At 34.3% G+C, this 23,939-nt stretch overlaps 1 protein-coding gene across 3 annotated transcripts in view; it reads left to right on the top strand.

Annotated features, from left to right (window-relative positions):
• The window catches only part of NUP58 (nucleoporin 58), a 52,706-nt gene that overhangs the window by 5,523 nt on the left and 23,244 nt on the right, over positions 1 to 23,939 (top strand). For 2 of the 3 annotated variants that reach the window (XM_025462687.3, XM_025462684.3), the window contains exons 3-12: positions 1,116 to 1,151; positions 3,628 to 3,777; positions 4,417 to 4,554; positions 7,326 to 7,436; positions 12,195 to 12,219; positions 13,064 to 13,129; positions 13,449 to 13,623; positions 17,774 to 17,853; positions 20,053 to 20,171; positions 20,592 to 20,674. In XM_025462687.3, coding sequence (XP_025318472.1) covers positions 1,116 to 1,151; positions 3,628 to 3,777; positions 4,417 to 4,554; positions 7,326 to 7,436; positions 12,195 to 12,219; positions 13,064 to 13,129; positions 13,449 to 13,623; positions 17,774 to 17,853; positions 20,053 to 20,171; positions 20,592 to 20,674 — 983 coding nt within the window. The remainder of the gene's footprint in view (positions 1 to 1,115; positions 1,152 to 3,627; positions 3,778 to 4,416; positions 4,555 to 7,325; positions 7,437 to 12,194; positions 12,220 to 13,063; positions 13,130 to 13,448; positions 13,624 to 17,773; positions 17,854 to 20,052; positions 20,172 to 20,591; positions 20,675 to 23,939) is intronic. The other variant, XM_025462686.3, reaches the window with a different exon arrangement.

Below are 23,939 nucleotides of genomic sequence, written 5' to 3'. Positions count from 1 at the left end.
CTGTTCAGGCTCAGTGGAAAGTCTCCTTAGATTCTATCTCTTCTCCTAGACCTCTGCCCTCCTCGCTTGTACACTCAAGCTCTCCCTCTAAAATAAATAAATAGGGTATCTAGGTGGCTCAGTTGGTTAAACATCTACCTTCTTCTCTGGGCATGATCCCAGGGTCCTCGGGGAGCCTGCTTCTCTCTCTCTGCTTCTGCTTCTCTCTCTTTCTCTCATGAAAAAAGAAATAAAATCTTAAAAAAAAATCTGAAAAAGGAAAATATATTTAAAGAAATAAGATCTCTCTTTGTTTAATAACTTTTTTTGGAGTATACTTTGACAAAAGACATACCTCTTTAAATATAGTAAATTAATTTTTATGTTAGATTATATAATGCGGTGTTTTACCTTAGTGACGATAAGTTTACCAATTTGGACATTGATTAATTTGCATATGTAGGACCAGCAGATCCTGTCTTGCTATAACATAATTTACCTTCCTTAGAGATGTGTTAAGTTTTTGTATTATTAAAACAATTGTTTCAATGAGAAAAGGGCAAGAGGTCAAGTTTTCTGGTAGACGTTTCAATAATAAAATCCTGTTTGTTTTTTAATACTTGAAGATATTTTGTTACTAAAAATACCTTTCACTGGTGCTGCCGTTTAAAAAGTTTACTTCCTTGTTTACTCTTTTGTTCTCTACCCTCAGGGCCTCTTGGTCTCTGTTACTGCTTTTTGCATTGACCCTCTAGCTTTGAGTTGCATCTTTTCACAGCCACACATAGAAAATGAAAGAACTGCAGGAGTAAATAGACCAGCCAGTGAACTACTTGATACAATTCTGTGTGCCAGTGTTTGCTTGGAGTAGCTTTTTTTCCTCCTTGCCTAATGTTGTTATAAGCAGGAGTTGTTTGCATTTATAAATATTCCCTAATTTATCAAATTATATACAGCCTGTAATATTGAAAGCCAGTGCTATAGGAAGAACATTTGTATTAGTGGTTATGGTGGAGGATACTGGTTGTTGTAGTGTTATTACACTCTGAGGATGACTCCAAGTCTTGCCATTGTGATAAACCCCAAAATATGCCATCTTCCATTGACGATTAAATTTTATTTCTTTTTGTCCCCAGGAATAGCAACAACTATAACTACAGGATTAACTCTGGGTAAGAATTTTTGAGGAAAGATCCCAGAAAACCACAGGGTTTTCTACTCTTCTCTTAAATCTCACAGAGCTGGGGTATAGATCACAGACACTGACTCACCACAGAACCTTTTGATATTGGAGTTTTTTTTAAAAAGTCCATTACTTTTTAATTCAGAAAGAAACCTTAAATACAGAAATGGTTTTTCTGTAGAGATTTATTTCACATTGTATTTTGTAGTCATTGCGTCCTTTTGGGAGGGGGGGGGAAGCAACAAACTATGGGCCAGAAGTCTTGGAATTAAACCCTGCTTGTACCTCAAATCATTGTGAGGTCTTAGGTAGTCATGTATCTGGCAGCTTTTAGTTATCTATAAAATGAATGTATTGGACTAAAAAGTTTTTGGATTCCCTTCCAGCCCCAAAACATCATTGTTCGCTGTAGTGATATGCCAAAGAGGATGTGAGTGAGTAGGATGGCAGTTAATAATGTCAAAGGAAATGAATGAATGAAAGGACAGTGAGGAAACTCAGTTACAATTAAGTAAAATTAAGTAAAAAATTTAAATAAACTAAAGATGGTAGCCTTTCTTCATTTGGATGATACTCACCTGTTATTAGCAGAAAGCGTAACACATCTATTTACTACTAGAGATTTGGACAGGATTGGCTTCAGGGGGAAGCATTTGGATTCTCTTATTTTTCTGAGATTGTAGAACCTCTACAGGATTTTAAAGCACTGTATCCTGGCAGGAACTTCTGGTTGTGGTAAGGGCAATCCAGAAGTTTTAATTTCTGGCAGCTGCTTAGTGCTTTGAAGAGAAGCCAAAATGCAGGTCTATATATATATATATATATATATATATATATATATATATATATATATATATATATATAATTCTTTTAAGCAGCTACTACTTCCTGATTCTTGCCTTAGGTATACATAATACTTTGAACATTTCCTATTAGCTGTAGGTGTGGTGATGGTACTGATGGTGAGGATTGTACTGATAATGTCAAGAACTGCTGAGTTGCATGAACAAGGCATTGTTCATGGTTATGAGGTGAAGGTGATTTGCAGGTATAGTAATATGTTCTTATATGCTCTAACAGATAAATGAAAGGCATCAAGGAAGGCAGAGGAAGAAAAAAGCAGGAATTTATTTTGGGGACAGGAAACATTGCTGATGGAGGAGTGGAAAGGCCTAATCATAAAGGGATCCAGGGGAATAGGAAAAGTACTTGGTTCTTGGAGTTAGGATTCAGAAGTGGGAATAGTAGGGAGAGGGGAAGTGAGGAGTATGTTAGGACTAGATAGGAAAGGTGGTTGTGTGCCAGGCCTTTAGATGCTACTGTAGAGATAGTATAGAGCTAGTGAGAGCTTTCAGTCAGGGAGAATCACCAGGGTATTATTTTTTTTGTGTGTGTTTTCTTGTTTTCAAAGTAACTGAACTAATTCCAAGAACATATGTATTAAAGGTTAGGCTGATAGCACAGAAACAAATTAAGAGGTTATTATAATAGTTCTTGAGAGGGAGATGACCTGAGCTAAGGATTTTTGTTTTTGTTTTTAAAGATTTTATTATTCATGAGAGACATACAGAGAGAGACAGAGACACAGGCAGAGGGAGAAGCAGGCTCCCTACAGGGAGCCTGGTGTGACACTTGATCCCAGGACTCCCAGATCATGACCTGAGCCAAAGGCAGATACTCAACCACTGAGCATCCCGGTGCCCCTGAGCTAGTGTTTTTGCGGATGCTTGTACTCCAGGGATATTTCTGCAGTAGAATTGACACGATTTGTGACTAATAGAATACAGGAGGAAGGGACCTCGGGGTCATATGGTTTCTGGCTTGAGCAACTGAGTGGACCATGGCAGGGGATTCAGGAAAGTATTTGTATAGAGAGATGTAGAGGTGCAGAGGGAAGAGATATCCAAGTAAAGCTAACCAATGGAGGCTCTGATAGGTGTACATTTAGACTCATGTTCCTGTAGTTGGAAATCTGCAGTTAGGAAGTATGGGAGCAGGCCTGGAGCTGTAGGCAGTATCATTTAAGAAGTGGATGGAAGAAGGAGATGGACAAAAGCAGTCTGAAAGGTGTGGTAGCAGGAGCTGACAGAAACAGAAGGAAGAGGAAGCAGTGGAGAATGGTTCAAATATTTTTGGAGGGGAGGAATATCTTTCTGCTAAGTATAGAGAAAGGAAGGATAAATGCTGTTTTGGGTAAATCCAGGGGTAGAACTAAAATTGGATTTTAATATTACCACATTGATTGGACTGATTTTTGCCTTTCTTAAATCACAGGGTCCTGTTTTAAGTATTCAGTATGATCTGGTCCCAACTTTTATGTTTTCCTCTTTCATACATATACAAATACATAAATCTTTCTTTTATCTACAAAAGTAGAATCACAAACTTTTAGGGATCCTAATCGAAACTGGTATAATACATACACAGTTATGGTAAAATAGGATTTGTCTGTTTGTTTGACCTAGGAACACCAGCCACTACGTCTACGTCTACAACAGGTTTCAGTTTAGGATTCACTAAACCTGCCGCATCTGCCACACCATTTGCTCTACCTATTACTTCTACCTCAGCTAGTGGTCTTACTCTTTCGTCTGCTCTGACATCAACTCCATCAGGTGAGGCAGAATGCAAAAAGTGACATTTTATGGTTGAATTTTATTTTGTTTTTGGCTCATGTATATAGATATCCACCTTTATTAAAGATAACTGATTTTGGAAAGTTTTTATTTCAATCATTCAGCAATTTTGACCTACTAAATGGCAGCTGGGGCCATCTTGGAAGTTGGTCTCTATTTACAGAGCAAAGCAGGGACCAGGTGAGAGGTAAAATGTAAAACTATTAATATCCACTTTGTTTTCAAGGAGTATTTTGATGACAAGAAAGGATAAGGAGTCTGTATAAACCTTGCCTGGCTTAGGATTCATTCCATTTTGAAGGCGAAATTGGTATCCTGGGTTGAAAACTCTTTATGACAATCCAGAATCAGTTACCTGATACCAGTCTAGTATTACCCAGAACTCTTACTCCTTTCACTAGCTTTTGCTTTGAAGGTACTATTTTTCTTTATTCTTAAGTATATATAATTTTATCTTTAGTGAGTAGTTTTTCCCAAGTGTGAATTTTATCATGGATATGAGGTTGGCTGATTTGTTTGTTTTTGGTTTTTTGTTGTTGTTGGACATGTTTTGTAGTTTTTCTGGTGTTCTTAGAAATGTTGTTTCCTTCTAAAGCCTTAAAATTTCACTTTTTATAGCATCTACAGGATTTACCCTAAATAATTTGGGTGGAACAACAGCCACAACTACTAGCTCCTCAACAAGCCTTTCCTTAGGTGGAGCCTTAGCTGGTTTGGGAGGTTCGCTTTTCCAGAGTTCAAATACAGCAACATCAGGTAATTGATGATATTCATTTTCCGAAATTGTAAATATTTATTTTAAAATTTACTTTGTATTTTGACCTTTTGAACAGATCACTTTGTCTCTTTAACCTGTATGTTTTTCGTTTAGTATGAAAACTGAATTATAAAATGTTTTCCATACATAATTGGACATCTTACACATTGTAGAATTGAATTTTTCTGCTTCCCAATATTGACTGACTAGATAAAGAAGCAAAGAAGGGCCTGTTGAAGGAGACTGTAGTAAACTATTCTAGAGAAACTTGTCTTTTTAAAAATGGCAGTTGCATAGTCTTGGATCATTGAGTATCTAAGTTCATTGTAAAACAACTTGACCTTGTAAGTCCTGGTTTTAAGAATGGCTTTCCATTACAGATAGACTGAAAGGGTATTAGCATGCTTTGAAGGCAAGGTTTTAGAACACCTGTATTAAATTCATTACAGTCAGGCAAAAAAGCCTAAAGTATCAGTTCTCTAGGCAGAGAATCTTTAATATTTTCTATCTTGGATTGATTTTTCATTTCATGCTTATTTTGAAATTAGTTTCATGTTAAGGATTCTCCAGATGTTTTGAATATTGGAAATAAATAATAGATTAAACATGATAGAATATATATAATGTAATACAATAATATAATGTAGCAGTGAGAAAAGCTTTCCTCTGCTATGAAAACATTGTGTAATGATCTCAGATAGCAATATAACATCAAGAATTTCTGTTTAACGATTTAGTTAGGAAAAATTAGTAAGATGTTGAAATCACAGAATTTCCAATAATACATATGTTTATTTGCAACAGCTATTTACTTTCAGAAGTTTTACTGAACACCTAATAGATGTCTAATACTTGGTTGTGTGGGAGAAATGGAGTATGGCCTGGTGTTTTAAACATAGGGTTCTTGCAGGTGCTCTATTCAGATACTAAATTTAATGAAGGAACTCTGGGCCAGTGAATGGGGAAAAAAGTTGGTGAAGATAACCTGTAAAAATTTGTAGTGTTCAAGTTTACATTGATCTTTCAAATATTTATCTTTGTCACTATTGTCTAACCTTGTAGGTATTCAAAATGTCCCTAACAACCAAATCTTTGGATGACTGTAACATACATTTCTTTGCAGGATAAGTACTTAAACATCCTTCCCAAAGATTCCTATGAGAGCAGAACATAAAATTAATAGAAAGGGGAGGTAGAGGATTGTTTTTGCTCTGCTAATGAGTTTTTAGGTCTGTTCTAATTTTTGTTAGGCTCTAGACACACGTCAGTATTTAATTTATGGCTTTTCTAACCTAAAGATGCCGTTGACTTTTTAAAAAAATTAACGGTAAGCTGTATTTTTTTCACACATTGCCAGTATTTAATCTAGTTTTCAGTTATCCGATGCTCTTACCCAGTACATCCTACTGCTTCCTCTGTTTTAAAAGGGATCCCTGGGTGGCGCAGCGGTTTGGCGCCTGCCTTTGGCCTAGGGCGTGATCCTGGAGACCCAGGATCGAATCCCACGTCGGGCTCCTGGTGCATGGAGCCTGCTTCTCCCTCTGCCTATGTCTCTGCCTCTCTCTCTCTCTCTCTCTGTGACTATCATAAATAAATAAAATTAAAAAAAAAATAAAATAAAAGTAGATAGCATCTTGTCCAAAAGAGCCACAGTTGTGTCAGCTTGGGTGTGCATGGACTTAGATGATTTACCAATGCATGGTTTTTAAAATTTTGCAACTTGATTCACAAACATACATTATTGACTTAAGATTAACTATATAGTCTAGCGCCTTCAATTCCTTTTGTCAGTGAGGTAGGATTTAAATAAATGAAGTCTACTTTGTTCATTAAAGTTTTGTTAAAAATGCTTGGAGTATGAAATTTGATGATATTTGAACTGTAAGGCTTCCACCAATCAGTTTAAAATTTAATAGTAAAACTATTTGCTTTATGTTATACTGAAGTCTTACAGATCATTATTATATTATTTAATTTATCCATCACCAGCTTTATTGCGGTATAATTGAGAAGTGAAAATTATAAAGTGTAGAGCATGATGATTTCATATATACATGCACATTGTAAATGCCCATCAAATGAATTAACACATCCAATTCTAGATTATTTTAAAAGTATGTAATTCCAAAGCCTGATTGGAAGACAAGAAGTATTCATCTGAAAATAAACAAACTAAAACTGCTTTTTTAAGAGAGGGTTTAAAAAAACAAGTAAATTAACATGTCCACATATATTGAATTAACAGATACACTCTGACCTTTTTAGTAAAGAAAAATTGATAGACCCATCAATATATAGATCAAACTGATGTTTACCAGATAGGGTAGGTTTGGAGGATAGGCAGAATGGGCAAAGGTGAGTGGGTGGGGAGCACGGGGTACAGGTTTCCAGTTACGGAGTAAGTCAGAAGCATGAAAGGTATAGCCTAGGGAATATAGTTGGTGGTATTGTAAAAAGGTTGTATGGGGTAGTGACACTCGTGGTGAACATAGCATAGTGTATAGACTTGTCAAATCACTGCTCTATACTCATGTGACGTTGTGCATCTACTACACTTAAAAAAATTACCTAAAAAGTAATTAAAATTACATTATCCAAACTACATATACTATTGAATCCAGCTCCAGACTTACTCCTTGTTATTTGCTTAAATCCAGTAAGAAGAAAAATAGGATCCAACTTAAAACTATTTGAGAGCTTTGGTCTCTAAGGAAAAATCAATATAAAGACTTCCAATGAACTTTGTAAATTATATTTGGCTTATTTGTAGGACTTGGACAGAATGCGTTAGGATTGACTTTGGGAACCACAGCGGCTACTTCAACTACAGGCAATGAAGGCCTTGGTGGTATTGATTTTAGTAGTTCATCAGATAAAAAAAGTAAGTAATGTTACGTTCTAACAGTAACTTAAATTCCTATGTCAGGAAGATTTTTAGTTATATTCACTAATAAAGTTTTTACTTTTAAATTTGCTTTATATTCCACAGATTTTGTGTGTTTAAGATTTTATTTTTGTAGAAAATTGAGTTTTGTACGTGCATCTCTTATGTAGCTGTCTTAATATGTGTATTAATATATATTCTTAAGTTGAGATGCACAAATATACGGTATACAAGTTGACCCTTGAATACACACTTTGAACTGTGCAGATCCAGTTGCATGTGGATTTTTTCCAATAAATAACAGTGGAGTACTATAAATGTGTTTTCCTTATGATTTTCTTAATATTTTCTTTTCTCTATCTTATTTTATTGTAAGAATACAGTATATAGTACATATAACATACAAAATGTGTGTTAATTGTTTATATTATCAGTAAAATTTCTGGTCAACAGTAAGCAACTATTAAGATTTGGGGGGGGTCAAAAATTATGTGTGGATTTTCAGCTCCCTGGGGAATTGGGACCCCTAATACCTACATTGTTCAAAGGTCAACTGTATTGCTTTTTAACCTGTTCTTTCTCATGTGTTACAGCATTATTTCCTAAGTATTTGTCAATTCCGTAATTCTTTAGAAATATTTTACTGCTGCTTAAACTTTTTTTTTTTTTAATTTTTTATTTATTTATGATAGTCACAGAGAGAGAGAGAGAGAGAGAGAGAGGCAGAGACATAGGCAGAGGGAGAAGCAGGCTCCATGCACCGGGAGCCTGATGTGGGATTCGATCCTGGGTCTCCAGGATCGTGCCCTGGGCCAAAGGCAGGCGCCAAACTGCTGCGCCACCCAGGGATCCCTTACTGCTGCTTAATGTCAGCTCTGTGAATGGATAGATATTTCAGTCTACCATCATTCTATTATTAGTGTTCATTTTCATTTTTAATTCTAGCAAGTATCAACATATTGAGCATCTTTATAGGGAGAGGCAACATGGTATTGTAGTTTAAGGGTGTAGACTTGAGCTGAAATTGCCAGTCTTCAAATCCTATTTACAAGCTCTGTGACCTTGTTATTTATCCCTCTGGTTTAGTTTCTTTATCTGTAAAGTGCAAGAAAATAACAGTACCTACTTCAGTGTTGGTCTGAGGATTACTATTTATAAAACCTCAGAGCCAGGCACATAGTAAATACTCTCTAGGTGTTTGCTTTTCTTATAAATTTCCATTCATATTTTTGGTGAGTTTTTTTTTTTTTTTAATACCTAGAAACTGAATCATTGGCTTAAAGAGAAGGACGGTCTTGGAGATTCTTGGCATATATTGTCAAATTACTTTCCAGAAATGTTTTACCAATTTATTTCCCACCAACCAGTATGAAAATACCCTTCTTGTTGCGCTCTTGCCATGCTGAATATTCTTTTTAAAAATTACCAATCCAGGGGATCCCTGGGTGGCTCAGTGGTTTAGCATCTGCCTTTGGCCCAGGGCGCGATCCTGGAGTCCCGAGATCGAGTCCCACATCAGGCTCCCAGCATGGGCCTGCTTCTCCCTCCTCCTGTGTCTCTGCCTCTCTCTCTCTCTCTATGTCTATCATAAGTAAATAAATCTTAAAAAAATAATAATAAAAATAAAATAAATAAAATAAAAATTATCAATCCAGGTTCATTTTGAAAAGTTTTTTAGTTTTGTTGAGTCTCTGCTTGATTTTTTGTTTTGTTTTGCAATATCTCTTCTGCCTCTGATGAAAGCCTGTTTCACTAGGGTATATTCATGCATATTGTATTAAACTCTTATGGAGAACTTAGAATGAGGTAATAGATGAAGGTGTAAAAATGCTGTGTTTATATGTCTATGTAAGAATTTTTTTATTTGGATGTGGATTTTATTATATAGAGATACTATTCTAGGGTGAAGTACTGTTTTAAAAGTTAGCAATCCTAAAATCCTTTTAAATTTTGAAAATTTGGGATTATTTTTCTTTGGAAATTGATTTTTAAACATAGGGGTTTCTCTCTTGTTTTACTTAGTTTTCTTTGTAGCAACTCCAAAATTAGAAGAATAATCTTAGGTGTTTTAGCAGCTTATTTGTTACTCTGCTGGAGCAGTCTGGGTACTGTCCAACTACTTTTATTTTAATTATGAAACTGTTTCTTTATTGTAATCGCTTTTAACCTTCATGTTAAAAGAACCAATTGAGGCAAAAGAGTAAGAGAAATGGAAAGAGTTAATTTCTCTTCTTTTCCCCCTGCCTCCTCCCCAATTGTCTTCCTCTTCTGTTGTGCCTTAGAGTTGAACAAAAGGAATATGAAGAATAAGTGCATGTGACTTGAAACTGATGTATTATGTCCAGTTCCCTTTAACCTCCTCTGTGTATCAAGGGATTCTTTTTTAATCTCAAGGATTTCTTGGTTTCTCTAGCAGCTATATCAGTTAGTCTTGACCTGCAATATTGGGTTTGATCAGATAAAGAGTAGTAGGAAACAATGATCTGTGAGTGGCAGCATGGAGCAAGACCTAGAAATGAGGATGATCTTTGCTCTTTTGAAGAACTGCTGGAAGACCAGCAAGCTACAACAGAAAGATCAGATTCCAGAGGTCGGCAAAGGGCCGTAGGGCCATGTGTGCCACATTAAGCAGTTTTGGAATTACACTGAGGACAGTTGAGACCCACTAGAGTTTTGATATGAGATACATATTTGAAGAAGAGCATTGTGGTAGCCATGTGGAAGATAATGTGCAGGAAAGCAAGAACAGATACGGAGTGCTGTTACGGAGCTTTTATAGCAGTCCAGGTATTATAGACACAGAGCGAGACAGACTAGTCAGGGCCCATGGTAAGCTAAAAATAAGCCTAAATTTTATATACTCAGGTCTATCTGTATATAAACTTCTGTAAATACAATGAAACAGAATATCAAAGAAAGAGCAAAATAGTACATTAATCAGTAAAAAAGTTGAACTATTTGGAAAAAAAAATGAAATCCCTACTTTATATAACTGTGTCTTATCCAGTCGAAGACACCCATCTATAGAACATGGGTCCAATTTCAGAAATGTTTAACTATGAGTGAGAAAGATCTTAGAATCAGTGAAATACAAAATACGGAAAAATAAATTGTAGTTGGACTAAAGAGGCAAACAAAACAAAGCTGATGGACAAAGGCAAACGGTAAATGGCAAATCAGAAGTAAAATACTTGATTTCTAGGTGCTCAATTTTTTACATTTTAACATCTGAAATTGAGATGTATCTTAAAATTAGTGTCTGATTCTAGAAATAGACACGTAATATACATATATATATATGAGATATGTATATGATATATATCTCATATATATATATGACAATTCATATGCTTAATGTTGAAATAGCTCTTAGAAGTCAGTAAGAAACATATCTCAAAGATATACAAATACCCTGATTGGCCATTCACTAAAGGAGAAATAGACTTGTCTAACATTTGAAATGTTTTGCTTAGTGCTGTCAGAAGTGTGAATTTAGGTTATAATGAAGTGGCATTTTTCATTTATATACTGGCAGGAATTGTTTTAAAAAAATATGTTCATTGTTGAGGGTGTGATGGAAAAGGTACACTTATAGTAGATGGGAAGATAAATTGGAACAATTGTTTTAAAGGATCAGTTTGATAATATATCAAAGGCTTTCCCTGATATAATCTTTGACCTATAAATTCCTCTTTTTTGGAATATAAATAAAGTCATGACAAGTATTTGGAGATTTAAAGACATTGACTCTAGCACTATTGTTTATATAGTGAATGCTCATATGTTAAGAAGAAGGTTGTGCATAAAGGTTCTGATACAGCTATGTTATCAGTATCCTGTGATCACTTAAAATCATGTTAAGTGACATGGAAAAGACTTAATGCAGCATGCTGAGAAAATATGTTAACATAACTTACAGTCATCCTGATTGCTTTTAAAAATGTGTGCATAGGGGCACCTAGGTAGCTCAGTGGTTGAGTGTGTGCCTTTGGCTCAGGTTGTGATCCTGGGGTCCTGGGATTGAGTCCTGCATTGGGCCCCCCACAGGGAGTCTGCTTCTCCCTCTGCCTATGTCTCTGCCTCTCTTTCTGTGTCTCTCATGAATAAATAAATAAAATCTTAAAAAAAATGTGTGTATAAGTGCAGAAATAGGTTGTAAGAGGATCATTGAAATTTTCTGGTGGGATGAAATTTTGTGTGTTCCTGTATTTTCTTAATTAAGCAGGTTTTATTTTGTAACATGAAATACATTTTTGAAAAGCAGAAAGTGAATCACTGCATTTTGCTGATGGAGCATTTTTACTTTTCTACTTTTAGATATATACTATTAATGAACTATTAAACAGATGTTAGAAAGTTGATATATCTACACACATTAAAAACTTCAACTTTAAAAAAATTGCTTTTGTTAAATATTTAGAGACATCCAGTAATCTGACATCTTTTAGTGTTCTAAACTGATAGAGAACCTCACTCTGAACAGTTAAACTGCGCTACACAAGAATATTTTTCATCAGAGTTGAAAGAGGAAGATTCTTGCCCTTGAAAGAAATAGATACAAATCAGCTATGTAATTATCTATATGTACACAAACATATCTCCATGACATCATGACCTCACATATATGTAAGAGGCAGTCTAAGAAATACTTAGCAGTTTTTATATTTATACCTTAGTTTGTATTAAATTAAAACTTGAATTGGGAGTACATTGTTAAATGACCTGTTTTTACATGAAACTTCTTAAATTTTCTAGGTGATAAAACAGGAACAAGACCAGAGTAAGTTTACAATTTAACTTTTAAAACATTTTCATTGAAGAATTTTATATATTAAATTATAGGCAAATGGTATGGTTGTAAGTAAATGAAACTTTATAGTCATTTAGAAGAAAAAATATTTGAATCAGTTTTTGTCTAAACTAAAATAAACATAAGCTCTGGAAAGATTTTGGAAGGTTAAATCTGTAGTTTTTAATCATTAGGAAAATTTATAACCAGTTCTTTCTAGAATGTTTTCTACCTAATTTTACATATATATACCTTTTATAAATAACTATACTAGTACCATTTATTTTCTGATGGAGAAAAAGCCTCCATATACATCATATGTGTAAAGATCACTATTTTTACTACTACTTATATTTTCTCACCTAATTTATATTACATTAAATACAACATATATAAATAAATGATCCAGTTCATACCTCCAAAACAACTTGTTTAACTCTATTATATGAATGAGGAAGCTGGAAGAGACTGAGGTTTGCCAAGTAGCAAATCTGTGACTGAAATTTATTTCATAATTACATTACAACATGTCAAGTTTCACTTATTCCTATCTCATTAAATATTTATGATTCTGTTAAGCTATTCCTAGGTTTCATTTTGTTGAACAAATTGAATTTATTAAAATAAAGTAAAATATAGTGAGCATCTTGTTACAAGAAATTTTATAGACCTTCTTTAATGAATGCTTTGATTTTTTTAACTAAATATGTCAGTCATAGAATTTTTGAGAGGGAATATTTGCTTTATTTTCTTTTCAACATATGCTCTAGTGAAACTCAGCTGTCAGCTTTTTATACTGTTAATGCCTTTAATACATCTGTGGCTTTTTTCTTAGGGATAGTAAAGCACTGAAGGATGAAAATCTACCTCCTGTCATCTGCCAGGATGTTGAAAATCTCCAGTAAGTGTGAAATATAATTAGATAAGTCATATTGAAGAATAGTAGAATATATTTTAGGGGGAAAATCGCTTCTTCCTCTTAAATATTTTAAGTTGGATAAAAATTTCAATATTCCTATAAACTCAAGAGAAAACAGAATAACAGGAATTAAAATTTTGTTACTGTCATTCTGAAAAAAGCATGTGAACCGTAGATGGATTTTTAATATTTCCTTCTGAAACACTAGGACTCTGACCAACCTATCATAAATGTACTTTTTTCCTGTGGGAAACCAATGGTGTATTTTTTTCTTAAAGTTCAATTTTATGTATCTTTTTAGGAAATTTGTGAAGGAGCAAAAACAGGTACAAGAAGAAATTAGTAGAATGTCTTCAAAAGCCATGCTTAAAGTACAAGAAGATATTAAAGCTCTGAAGCAGCTTCTGTCACTGGCTGCCAGTGGATTACAGAGAAACACCCTCAATATTGACAAGTTGAAAATAGAAACTGCTCAGGTAAACTAACTTAGAATAATTTTATCATAGAGTTTCATTTTGTTTTGTTTTATTCAAGTGGAAATCAGTCTTTTGTCAATTATAAGACAATACAGATAATGCTGTAAGAAAACTGTATAGCTTGTGTAGTTTTAAGTTGCTGTAATAGTAATAGTTACTGGTTTGTATTGAGTGCTTACTATTTATGAGGCAGTATTTTAAACAATTTATATTTATTAGTCCAGTTAATAGACTAATAGCTGTCCTGAAAACAGCTCTATGAAGTAGGCACTCTTTTCTTTGTTATATAAATAAGAAAATGGGCAGAGAACTTTGTTAGTAAATGGAAGAGCTTGGATTCAGACCCTGGTAATCCAGCTCTAGAGTTGATGCTCTTAACTGGTTTGCTTCCTAAAAGTGCTTGTTGGCTAAATTGCTATATTACACAAGCTAGGCAGAAAAAGAGGTTTTTAAAATCTCTCAGCAATTAAATAAAAACTGTTTTGTGCTTTATAAATATTAAGTTCTGATGACTTGCTGGTATTAGATCTTAGTTAAAAATGTTAATGAGGCTCATGTTTTTTGTCACTTATGTCTGTTTTTTTTTGTTTCCATTATGGTATAATATATGTATAATATATAGTTTTAATCTACATTGTTGGGAAAGAATGATGGTAGAAGATTTATTTTTGTTTTGTGTTTCACAATTATAAAATATACTTGATCTGATCATGGCAGGTTAGAAATCTTTCCTTAAGTTTCCCTTCATCTGTTAATGAACTATGTGATATACCTTTTTCTTGTTTAAAGGTTTTACTTATTTATTAATGAGAGTCACAGAGAGAGAGGCAGTGACATAGGCAGAAGGAGAAGCAGGTTCCATGCAGGGAGCCGGATGTGGGACTTGATCCCAGGACTCCAGGATCACACCCTGAGCTGAAGGCAGACACTTAACCACTGAGCCACCCAGGAGTCCCTGTGATATACCTTATTAAAGATATATTTGTTTATTTTAGAGAGAGAGAGAGATAGCACCAGTGGGAGAGAAGAGGCAGAGGCAGAGGGAGACAGAGAGAGAATCTCCAGCAGACTCCACACTCAGCAGGGAGCCCAATGCAGGGCTCTTTGTCTTGACTCTGAGGTCTTGACCTGAGCCAAAACCAAGAGTTGGGCACTTAACGAACTGTGCCACCTAGGCACTTCTATGATATATGCCTTTTTAAAACATGGGCTTATGAGAGTGCTATGCTCTTCATAAATGAAGTGATAATAATTTAAATAAAAATTTTAAAGGTGCTTATATGTCCTTTTTTATTGAAATATGAATGACATATAAAACTATGTTAGTTTCAGATGTGCAGTGTTATGATACAATATTTGTATATATTGGAAAATGACCACAACTAATCTGGTTAACATCCACCACCATACTTATTTGGTTCCCCCTGAGATGAGAACTTTAAAGATCTACTGTTTTAGCAACTTGCAAATACACAATACAGTATTATTAACCATAGTCACCATGCTATACATTTCATCCCCAGGACTTACTTGATTTTAAATTAGACATTTACCTGTGCTTATGAAAAGTCAACTATTAGAGAACACTTTGTGATATTTTTAATAAAAACATGTTCACTGAAGGAGCTATTCTAAACTCTGATGTTTCAACGGAATTAAAAGTCTTTATTGTCTACTCTCAGATTTCCTGGTTGCCTACGAACTCTTTAGTTAAATATGATTAAGATATTCTCCCATATTTCTTTTCCACTTATTTCTTCTGTATGCATCATCAGATATGTATGTATCATCTTTTTCGGAGGAAGGAAATGTTATGATTTTAGACAGTGAAGAATGCCAAGACTGATTAAACATTACACAGAATTATATAAATTATATGGGAAGGGTCATTAGCACACTAATAGAGGAGGCAAATTCAAGAAAAAGAGTAATGTATGCTATAATGTGGTCCACTATAACTAGCGGTGGATGATTCTATTTATAAATATTTGTGGAATAACTTTTGTGTATCAGACTTGATACACAAACCCAACTCCAAAGACACTAAAAGACTAGGGTACAAATGAAATAATAAAAGATTGAGTGTAGTATAAAGATGGCAAATGAAGAAGAGGATGAGTCAAAGAAAGTTTCCTTAAGAAAGAAGTCATCAAGGGACACCTGGGTGGCTCAGTGGTTGAGTGTCTGTCTTTGGCTCAGGGCATGATCCCAGGTCTGGGGATCAAGTTCCACATTGGGCTCCCTGCGAGGAGCCTGCTTATCCCTTTGCCTGTGTCTCTGCCTCTCTCTCTCTCTGTGTCTCTCATGAATAAATAAATAAAATCTTAAAAAAAAAAAAAAAGAAAAGAAAAAGTCATCTCAGTTTAGAAAATGTTATAGGTGATATCAAAGAAATTTGATCTAAGATTATTCTTATTTCTAATTCCAGGAATTAGTGCTCTACCCACAGTTTAGGGAATCATCAGTTCTGACTCCTTTAGTGAAGTAGTTATCAGTCTTCTTTTCATCTTGAAAACCTTTTAGGGCCACCTGGGTGGCTCAGTGGTTGAGCATCATCTACCTTGGCTCAGGTAGTGACCCCCCGGGGTCCTGGGATTGAGTCCAATATTAGACTACCCATAGGGAGTCTGCTTCTTTCTCTGCCTGTGTCTCTGCCTCTCTCTGTGTCTCTCATGAATAAATAAATAAAATTTTTTAAAAAACAACTTCTTTTTGGGAAATACAGGCAATTCTGAGGAGCAGTGTTGTGACTGCAAAAACCAGAACTTTATGGAAGCAAAGTCTTTTAAATCGTTTTTTGGTTACATGACTCGAGTTTAAATAAGAAGGGCATTTAAACTTCTTCTTTTTTTGGGTAGGGCAGGTGCCAGTAGTTTGTTGAGGTTATATTGCTGAGTCCTTGTAGTCAGTGAACATTTTTAAGGATCTGTTATACACAGAGCATTTGAACAGAAGTGTTTGGATCAAAAGACTTAAAATATACCGTAGAGAGAGTTATATTGGTTGGGTAACATGTTCCCGGGTACAAGGTATGATGATAGAGGCACAAAGGGCCAAGTGGGCACTTTTATCATCCATCCATAGTAGGATACCTTTGTGCTGAATCTTGAACATAATGAGTGTTCACCAGGCTGGTAGAAAGAATACCAAGCAGAGGCATGGAGCCGTGAAATAGGCATGTTTGAGGATCTATAAGCAGTTTGGTATCATAGGAACACTGTTTATGAGTGTGGGCCTGGCAAGAGGTAGGCAGAGTTCAGAGTTAATAGTTCAGATCTTTTTGGGGCATTTGTCCTGAAGTCAGGTAGGCTGGAAGACTGAGATGCTGAATGAAAAGGAAGCGGAAAAACAGAGACTGTTAGAGACTTAGTTTGGCAGTAAAATGAAGGTAAGAGGTTGCTGCAGGAAATATAAAGTAAGGTACTTTTTTTCCCCCCTCTAAATAAAAGAACTTAAACAGAGGTTGAAAATCACTGAGGTAATAGGAACGTGGGATGTAAGGTAGTAAAACCAGAGTATTGGTCTTGAAAAACCACTGTCTAAAAGATAGGGTTGGCATTGAGGAATGATAGAAGGCAATATAAGAATGGTTAAGTTTGTAAGTTTTAAAATTCTGTGTAATCTCAGGTCTTCCAGCTACATGAGTCTGGACAAGTTACCTCATGTCCTTGTAAGATGCCCTCTTCATTGGTTAAAAGGGAGACATGTACCTTATAAGTTTGCTATTGAAGATGAACCTTGATACAGTACACATAATGCCTTAAGTATAGTGCTTGATACCTAGTGAGTTACAGAATGTTAACTGCTGCTGCATTGCTTTTTTAAAATAGCATTTTCTATATTTGTGTATTAAAGATTTTTAAATGATAGCATCTTTTGCTATAGATGAATTCATAAATTTCACAGAAGTCCATTGTTCTTACAATAGATCAGCTCATTATAAATTTATCATAAAGTTTGTTAAAGGTTTGCTTTGTCTTCTTGGAGAGAGATTTTAGCAACTTGTAAAGCAGGTTAAATATAGCATGTTCTTCTAATAGCATAAGAGTGGCATTGAAGTTTCAGTCCAGAGAAAATTGGTATTTTTAAACTAATATTTAACCCGTCTTTTTTTTTTTTCCTTCTTTTTTTTAAACCTCTGATCTATTAGGAGTTAAAGAATGCTGAAATCGCTTTAAGAACCCAGAAAACACCACCTGGACTCCAACATGAAAACACAGCTCCTGCTGAGTAAGTTACTGGATTTTCTCACTTTAATAAAGCAAAACAGTACAGTACACTGGCTAAGAATTTTTAGTTTACTCTGTAGCAAGCCTGGGTTGAGTAGCACTTGACCTGGATTCCTCCATTTAATTCTCATAATAACCATAAGAAGACAGTTCATTACCTTCATTTTATTGGAGGGTAAGTGACAGCTAAAATTTGGGCTTTTAATCACTATTATGCAGTTGTACCTTATTTACCTGTTATGTACAGGGCCTATTCCACTGTATGAGATTCTGCACGTAGTAGAAACTTATGTTTTTATCAATAAGGATTTTTTAATTGAAAATTTTTTTTATAATGGTCTCTTTCTTAAATAGGGCGTTCTAGAAATAGCTTAACACTTATTGCATAGTTTTAGTCACATAGATAATAAATTTTCAGAAAGAGTAATCAGAAAATGTAGGTAAGTTGAAATTTTAAAAAATCCACCTGCATTCTTGTCACTTAGATTGTGTATTTGTACGGTTGCCATGTGATCTCTGTCTTGTCTCTTTTCTTTATACCCTTTTTGTGTTGCTAGAGCTGATAATAGCTCATATTTATCAGATGCTTACCATATGCCAAGCAATGTGCTTAGCACTTTATGTGCTTTATCTCATTTTCCACAAAACCTCTACAGCTGTTACTATTCCAGTCTTACAGATGAGGAGCCTGAGGCATGAAGAGGTGAAACTCTGAGCTTGTGAGTGATACGGGTCTGACTCCTGGTCCCTCACGTTCTTTTTTCTTATAACTTTTTTATTATGCTATAATTTCAGTTTTATAGAGAAGTTTCGAGAATAAAACAAAGAAGGGGTACCTGGGTGGCTCAGTGGTTAAGTGTCTACCTTTGGCTCAGGTCGTGACCCTGGGGTCCTAGGATGGAGTCCCACATCAGGCTCCCTGCAGGGACCGACCCTGCTTCTCCCTCTGCCTATGTCTCTGCCTTTCTCTCTGTCTCTCGTGAATAAATAAATAAAACATTTTTTTTAAAAAAAGTATAAAACAAAGAATTCCCGTATATCTTTTATCCAGTTTCCTTACATGTTAATAATATTTTTACAATACTTATTTTGTTCTCTGCTCTCTATATGTATATACATATTTTCTCCCTAAACAGTTTGAGTTATTTGCAGACATGATGCCTTTTATGCTAAAGTGCTTCAGTGTGTATTTCTTAAATATAATAATCTGTTACATAACCACAGTTGATCAAAATCAGGAAATTGACAAGGACAGTGATACTCTTATCTTTTTCAGATTAGCACAGTCTGTGCTTCCTCACTGGACTTCCTCTAGTATTTTATCCCTCTGTCTTGTTCTCCATGCTATCATCAGAGCTAGTTTTGAAATGGGATGAATTGTTTGATTTTCCACTACAAGAAGCTTTCATAGTTCTCCATTTCTTATAGGATAACATTCAGCATACTTTGCATGCTATTCAAGGTTTCTTTTCTTTCTGGCATTCTCTGGTTACATTTATCAGAATAGTGTAATAGTATTGCATCCTCTTTCTATAGACACTATAGTGTTTTCAGAATATAAGAACCGTAAGTAATTGCTTGTAAAATCTGGTTGACAATTGCACTTTTTAAAAATACTTTTTATTTTGAACTTATTTTAGACTTACAGGAAATTTGAAAAATTGTAGTACAAAGAATTTCCTTATATCCCTTCCCTTAATGTTAACAAACTGTGTAACCACAGTATAATTATCAAAGATAGGAAATTAACATAGGTGTGATATTATTAACCAAGTTACAGAACTTATTTGAATTTTATTGATTTTTTTCATTAACGTGCTTTTTCTTTTCCAGGATCCAATCTTTTTCACTACTGTACTTCTTCCATTCCAGAATCCTATTCACTTTGCATTTAGTTGTTATTTCTCCTTTATCTCTCCCAGTTTCTTTTTTTTTTTCTCTCCCAGTTTCTTTTTTTTTTTTTTTTTCTCTCCCAGTTTCTAATAGTTATTTGGTCTTTGTCTTTCATGACCCTGATATCTTGAAGAGTATCAAGTTACTTTGTAGATTATCTCTTCATAGATATTTTTCGCAATTGAGATAAGGATGTGCGTTTTTTTTGATACCTTGATAATTTACAAGTTTTCGTTTTGGTATTTGGAATGTAAGGAAAATACTAGTTTTAAAACTTTGATCTGACTTTGTAAATGTTTTCGTATAGCTACTTCAGAATCTTGGTTCAGCAGTTTGAGGTACAGCTTCAGCAGTACAGACAGCAGATTGAAGAACTAGAAAACCATCTTGCCACTCAAGCAAATAACTCACATATAACCCCTCAAGGTAACGTGCTTTCTGTGGTGATTTTTTTTTTTTCTTTTTTTGGATAGCATTATTTTTTGGTGAGAGAGGTTAAGGTGTTATTAATAATAGATATTATACATAACTATTAGTTGTCTTAAGCTGCCATAAGAAAATTTCCTTAAGGCCTTGAATAGATCTTTATTCTCTAAATAGAAAATGCTTTATTATGAACTGTTACAGAAGTCTCAGGGCCTTCTCCCTCCCTTTCCCTGATAACTGATGCAGGCACACTGCTCTCCGTCTGCTCACTGTTCTGTCTTCTCTTATTCATGCAAATATTTATTTAGTTTTTTTCCTCTTATACTTTAAACTATACCAAAAATTTGACTCAAGTAATAGAAAAATAATACTGATTGTTACATATATATATTTGTGTGATAATATAATTTTCTTTTATAGATTTGTCAATGGCTATGCAGAAAATTTATCAAACATTTGTAGCTTTAGCTGCACAACTTCAGTCTATTCATGAAAATGTAAAGGTAAGTTCATTACCAGTTCACATATCTGTATATCTAGACCCAAGTGAAGTATTTATTTGTGGGGCACAGCATTCATGCTTATTATGGAACAGCTGAAATTACATATAAGTGAAAAAGACTAAAAGTAAAATAATCTGCAATCATGCTCAGGCACAATCACAGATTTTTTTTTTTTTTTTTTTTTTTTAAAGATCCAGGTGTTATATGCATTCGGCTCTTTTAACTTTTTTCAGTTTATTGTTGTAAATAGTTTTCTGTGTTAATACACATGTTTCTTCAACATTTTTAGTAGTTAATGTAGCATTTCATTGTATATGTGCATAGATAGTTTATTTAACCCATCCTCTTTTTTTTGGCCATTTAGGTTTCCATCTCTACCACTGTAAGCAGCACTACAGAAAATAAACATTCTTAGTAGCAAAAGCATTTTGCACTGCTCTAATTTTACATATGTTTTAAATACGTATTAGTCATCAAATGCTTACAAGCATTTTTATCAAATTTTCCTGAAATGTAAAGGTCTATAATAAATATTACTTTAGTTTTTTTAAAGGGATAAAGATGATTCCCTGTTGTCTCACAGACTCACATTTATCCCTTCTAAATAACAGGGAACTATTTGTGTTTATTAAATAATATAAATAAAATAATTTGTCACTGAACATTTTGAACCTTATTTAAAGCTTTTAAAATTTAAGTGAAATATTAAATGTAAGTATGCTTTTTCCAGCTAGTCAGGCAAATACAATTAAATGCTTTCTTGGAGTTATATAGTCTTAAAAACTTAAAATTCAAAGTGTTCAAACCTGAGTCTAAGTGAATTATTAATTGCATAGAATAGAGTTTGAGATTACTATTACTTTCATTTTTATTTTATTTTATTTTTTATTTTTTAAAATATTTTATTTATTTATTCATGAGAGACTGAGAGAGAGAGGCAGAGACACAGGCAGTAGTGAAGCAGGCTCCATGCAGGGAGCCCAGTGTGAGACTCAATCCCAGATCTCGGGATCATGCATTGGGCCAAAGGCAGACACTCAACCACTGAGCCACCCAGGCATCTCTTCATTTTATTTTAATCTGGCATATTGTAATGCATTTTTTAAAAAGTTGACCACTTAAATTATACAGTGTTTGGAATGAGCATAGTTTGGACCTTTTGCTTTAATATGTTTAAAAGTCTAAACCAAATTTTTAAAATAAGTTAGTATTAAAGGAGGAATTTTTATCAAATTTTCCTGAAATGTAAAGGTCTATAATAAATATTACTTTAGTTTTTTTAAAGGGATAAAGATGATTCCCTGTTGTCTCACAGACTCACAGATGAGTCTTGCGTTGTACAGATTTTTTTTCTCAATTACTATTATGAAAATTTTCAAATATACATTCACAAAAAAGTAGGGCACTATTATAATGAATGCCCACATACTCATCACTCAGCTTCAACCATTATCAAGACCCTGCTGGTCTTAACTTTATCCATCTTCTACACAGAGATGCTAGAATATCTTAAAGCAAATTCCAGACATGTCATTTGTAAGTACCCATGCTATTTTTTAATTTTTTTTAAAGACTTTATTTATTTATTCATGAGAGACCGAGAGAGAGGCAGAGACATAGGAGAAGAGGTAGGTGCAGAGGACTTGATCGATGACCGATGCAGGACTTGATCCCCGGGATCATGCCCTGAGCCGAAGGCAGACACTCAACTACTGAGCCACCCAGGCATCCTATACATGTTTTTTTAATGGCAGTTTCTCCTCTCTGATTTGAAAACTACCTTTTTCAGTAACATGACCATAAAACAGTGGGACAGATTCACACAAAATCACCTCTGATCATGTTGGATAAGCTTTACATGACAATTTGACCTACTCTTTTTTTTTTTTTTGGAATTTACATTCCTGAGAACCAAAGGATGTTTTGTGATCAGATTGACTATGTTGCCAATTATTTTCAGCTGCTTTTAGTGAGCAAACTAATTTCTGGACTCAATCGCTAATAAAAATCTTACAAGAGGTGGTTTTTTATTTTTGTTTCTTGTGTATTGTTTTTCATGAGATAATCTCCTAAAATTGGCTTAAACTACCTGAGCCAGCCTGTCTTTAGTGACATTAACAAAATTGGACATTTTATCAGTAATTATACAAATTGTGGCTGAGGTCAGTTTTTTGTTTTGTTTTGTTTTCCCTTAAACCAGTTGTGTTTCAAGTCTCTTGGGCAGGTCATTATTTTCTAGTATCCGAAGTAGAACGGATATTTATAGGCTGTTATGTCACATTGCATGGGTATGTGCATTTAATTGTACAGAGAAAAGGGAGGATGGATTAGGGGGAGATCAATTTTAATATAATTCATTCTTGTGATATCACATTCCCTACTTCTGACTGCATATCCCACGGTTTTCAGTTCTTGGCAGGCCTGCTTCAATATGTTAGGAAAGTTTGGAACCGGAAATCAAATACACACAAAAGGGGTTGATAACATTTAAATATTGTAAATAACAGTAAGATTTCTAAATGTTCTACCTGTTAAGACCAAAAAGATTAATGTTTATTAATTTCTGTTGAGAATGGTAGGGAGTCTGAGAATTCTACATCTCTTTAAAAATTTGTTTAAAACTGATCTAAATTAGATTAAACCTTTAATGAAAGTTATTTAGTAATTCTGATATGAGGTAGAATCATTCCTATTAATTGCCTTAATCAAGGCAGATGTTGCACTAGGTGAACCAGCCCACCTTATGAACTTGGTACTTTTTCTTTCTTACTCTGAAATTATAAACTCACTCACTTCCCCTCTATATCCCCCCCTCCCCCCGGTTTGGTTACACAAGCTCAACATGAGTCATTCTCGTTGTAAAATAGGCAGATCATATTGATAAAGTAAAAGCTGTCTTTATACCCCCCAAGCCCTCTCTACTAAGGTAACCTCTTGTTTTAACCTGTGTCACCCAGGCCTTTTAAAGAAGACATTTAACAAATATAGATTTAGTACATGTTTTCAGCTTTTTGAATCTGAAAGTTTCCAAAAGGTCGAATACTGGAGGAGGAAATGTGAAAAACTGGAATATTGAAACTGGAATTTTATTTATTATTTATTATTTTTTATTTTTTTTGAAACTGGAATTTTAGATACTACTTTGCTTGATTAAAAGCTGAACTAACTCATTTTAAAGAGGGCCTCATGAGTGGGGCACTTGATGGGATGAGCACTGGGTGTTATTCTGTATGTTGGCAAATTGAACACCAATAAAAGATAAATT

Source organism: Canis lupus, chromosome 25, assembly GCF_003254725.2.
Source record: "Canis lupus dingo isolate Sandy chromosome 25, ASM325472v2, whole genome shotgun sequence".
In the NCBI taxonomy this organism is placed as follows: Eukaryota; Metazoa; Chordata; class Mammalia; order Carnivora; family Canidae; genus Canis; species Canis lupus.
This window is presented reverse-complemented; position numbering and strand designations above follow the sequence as displayed.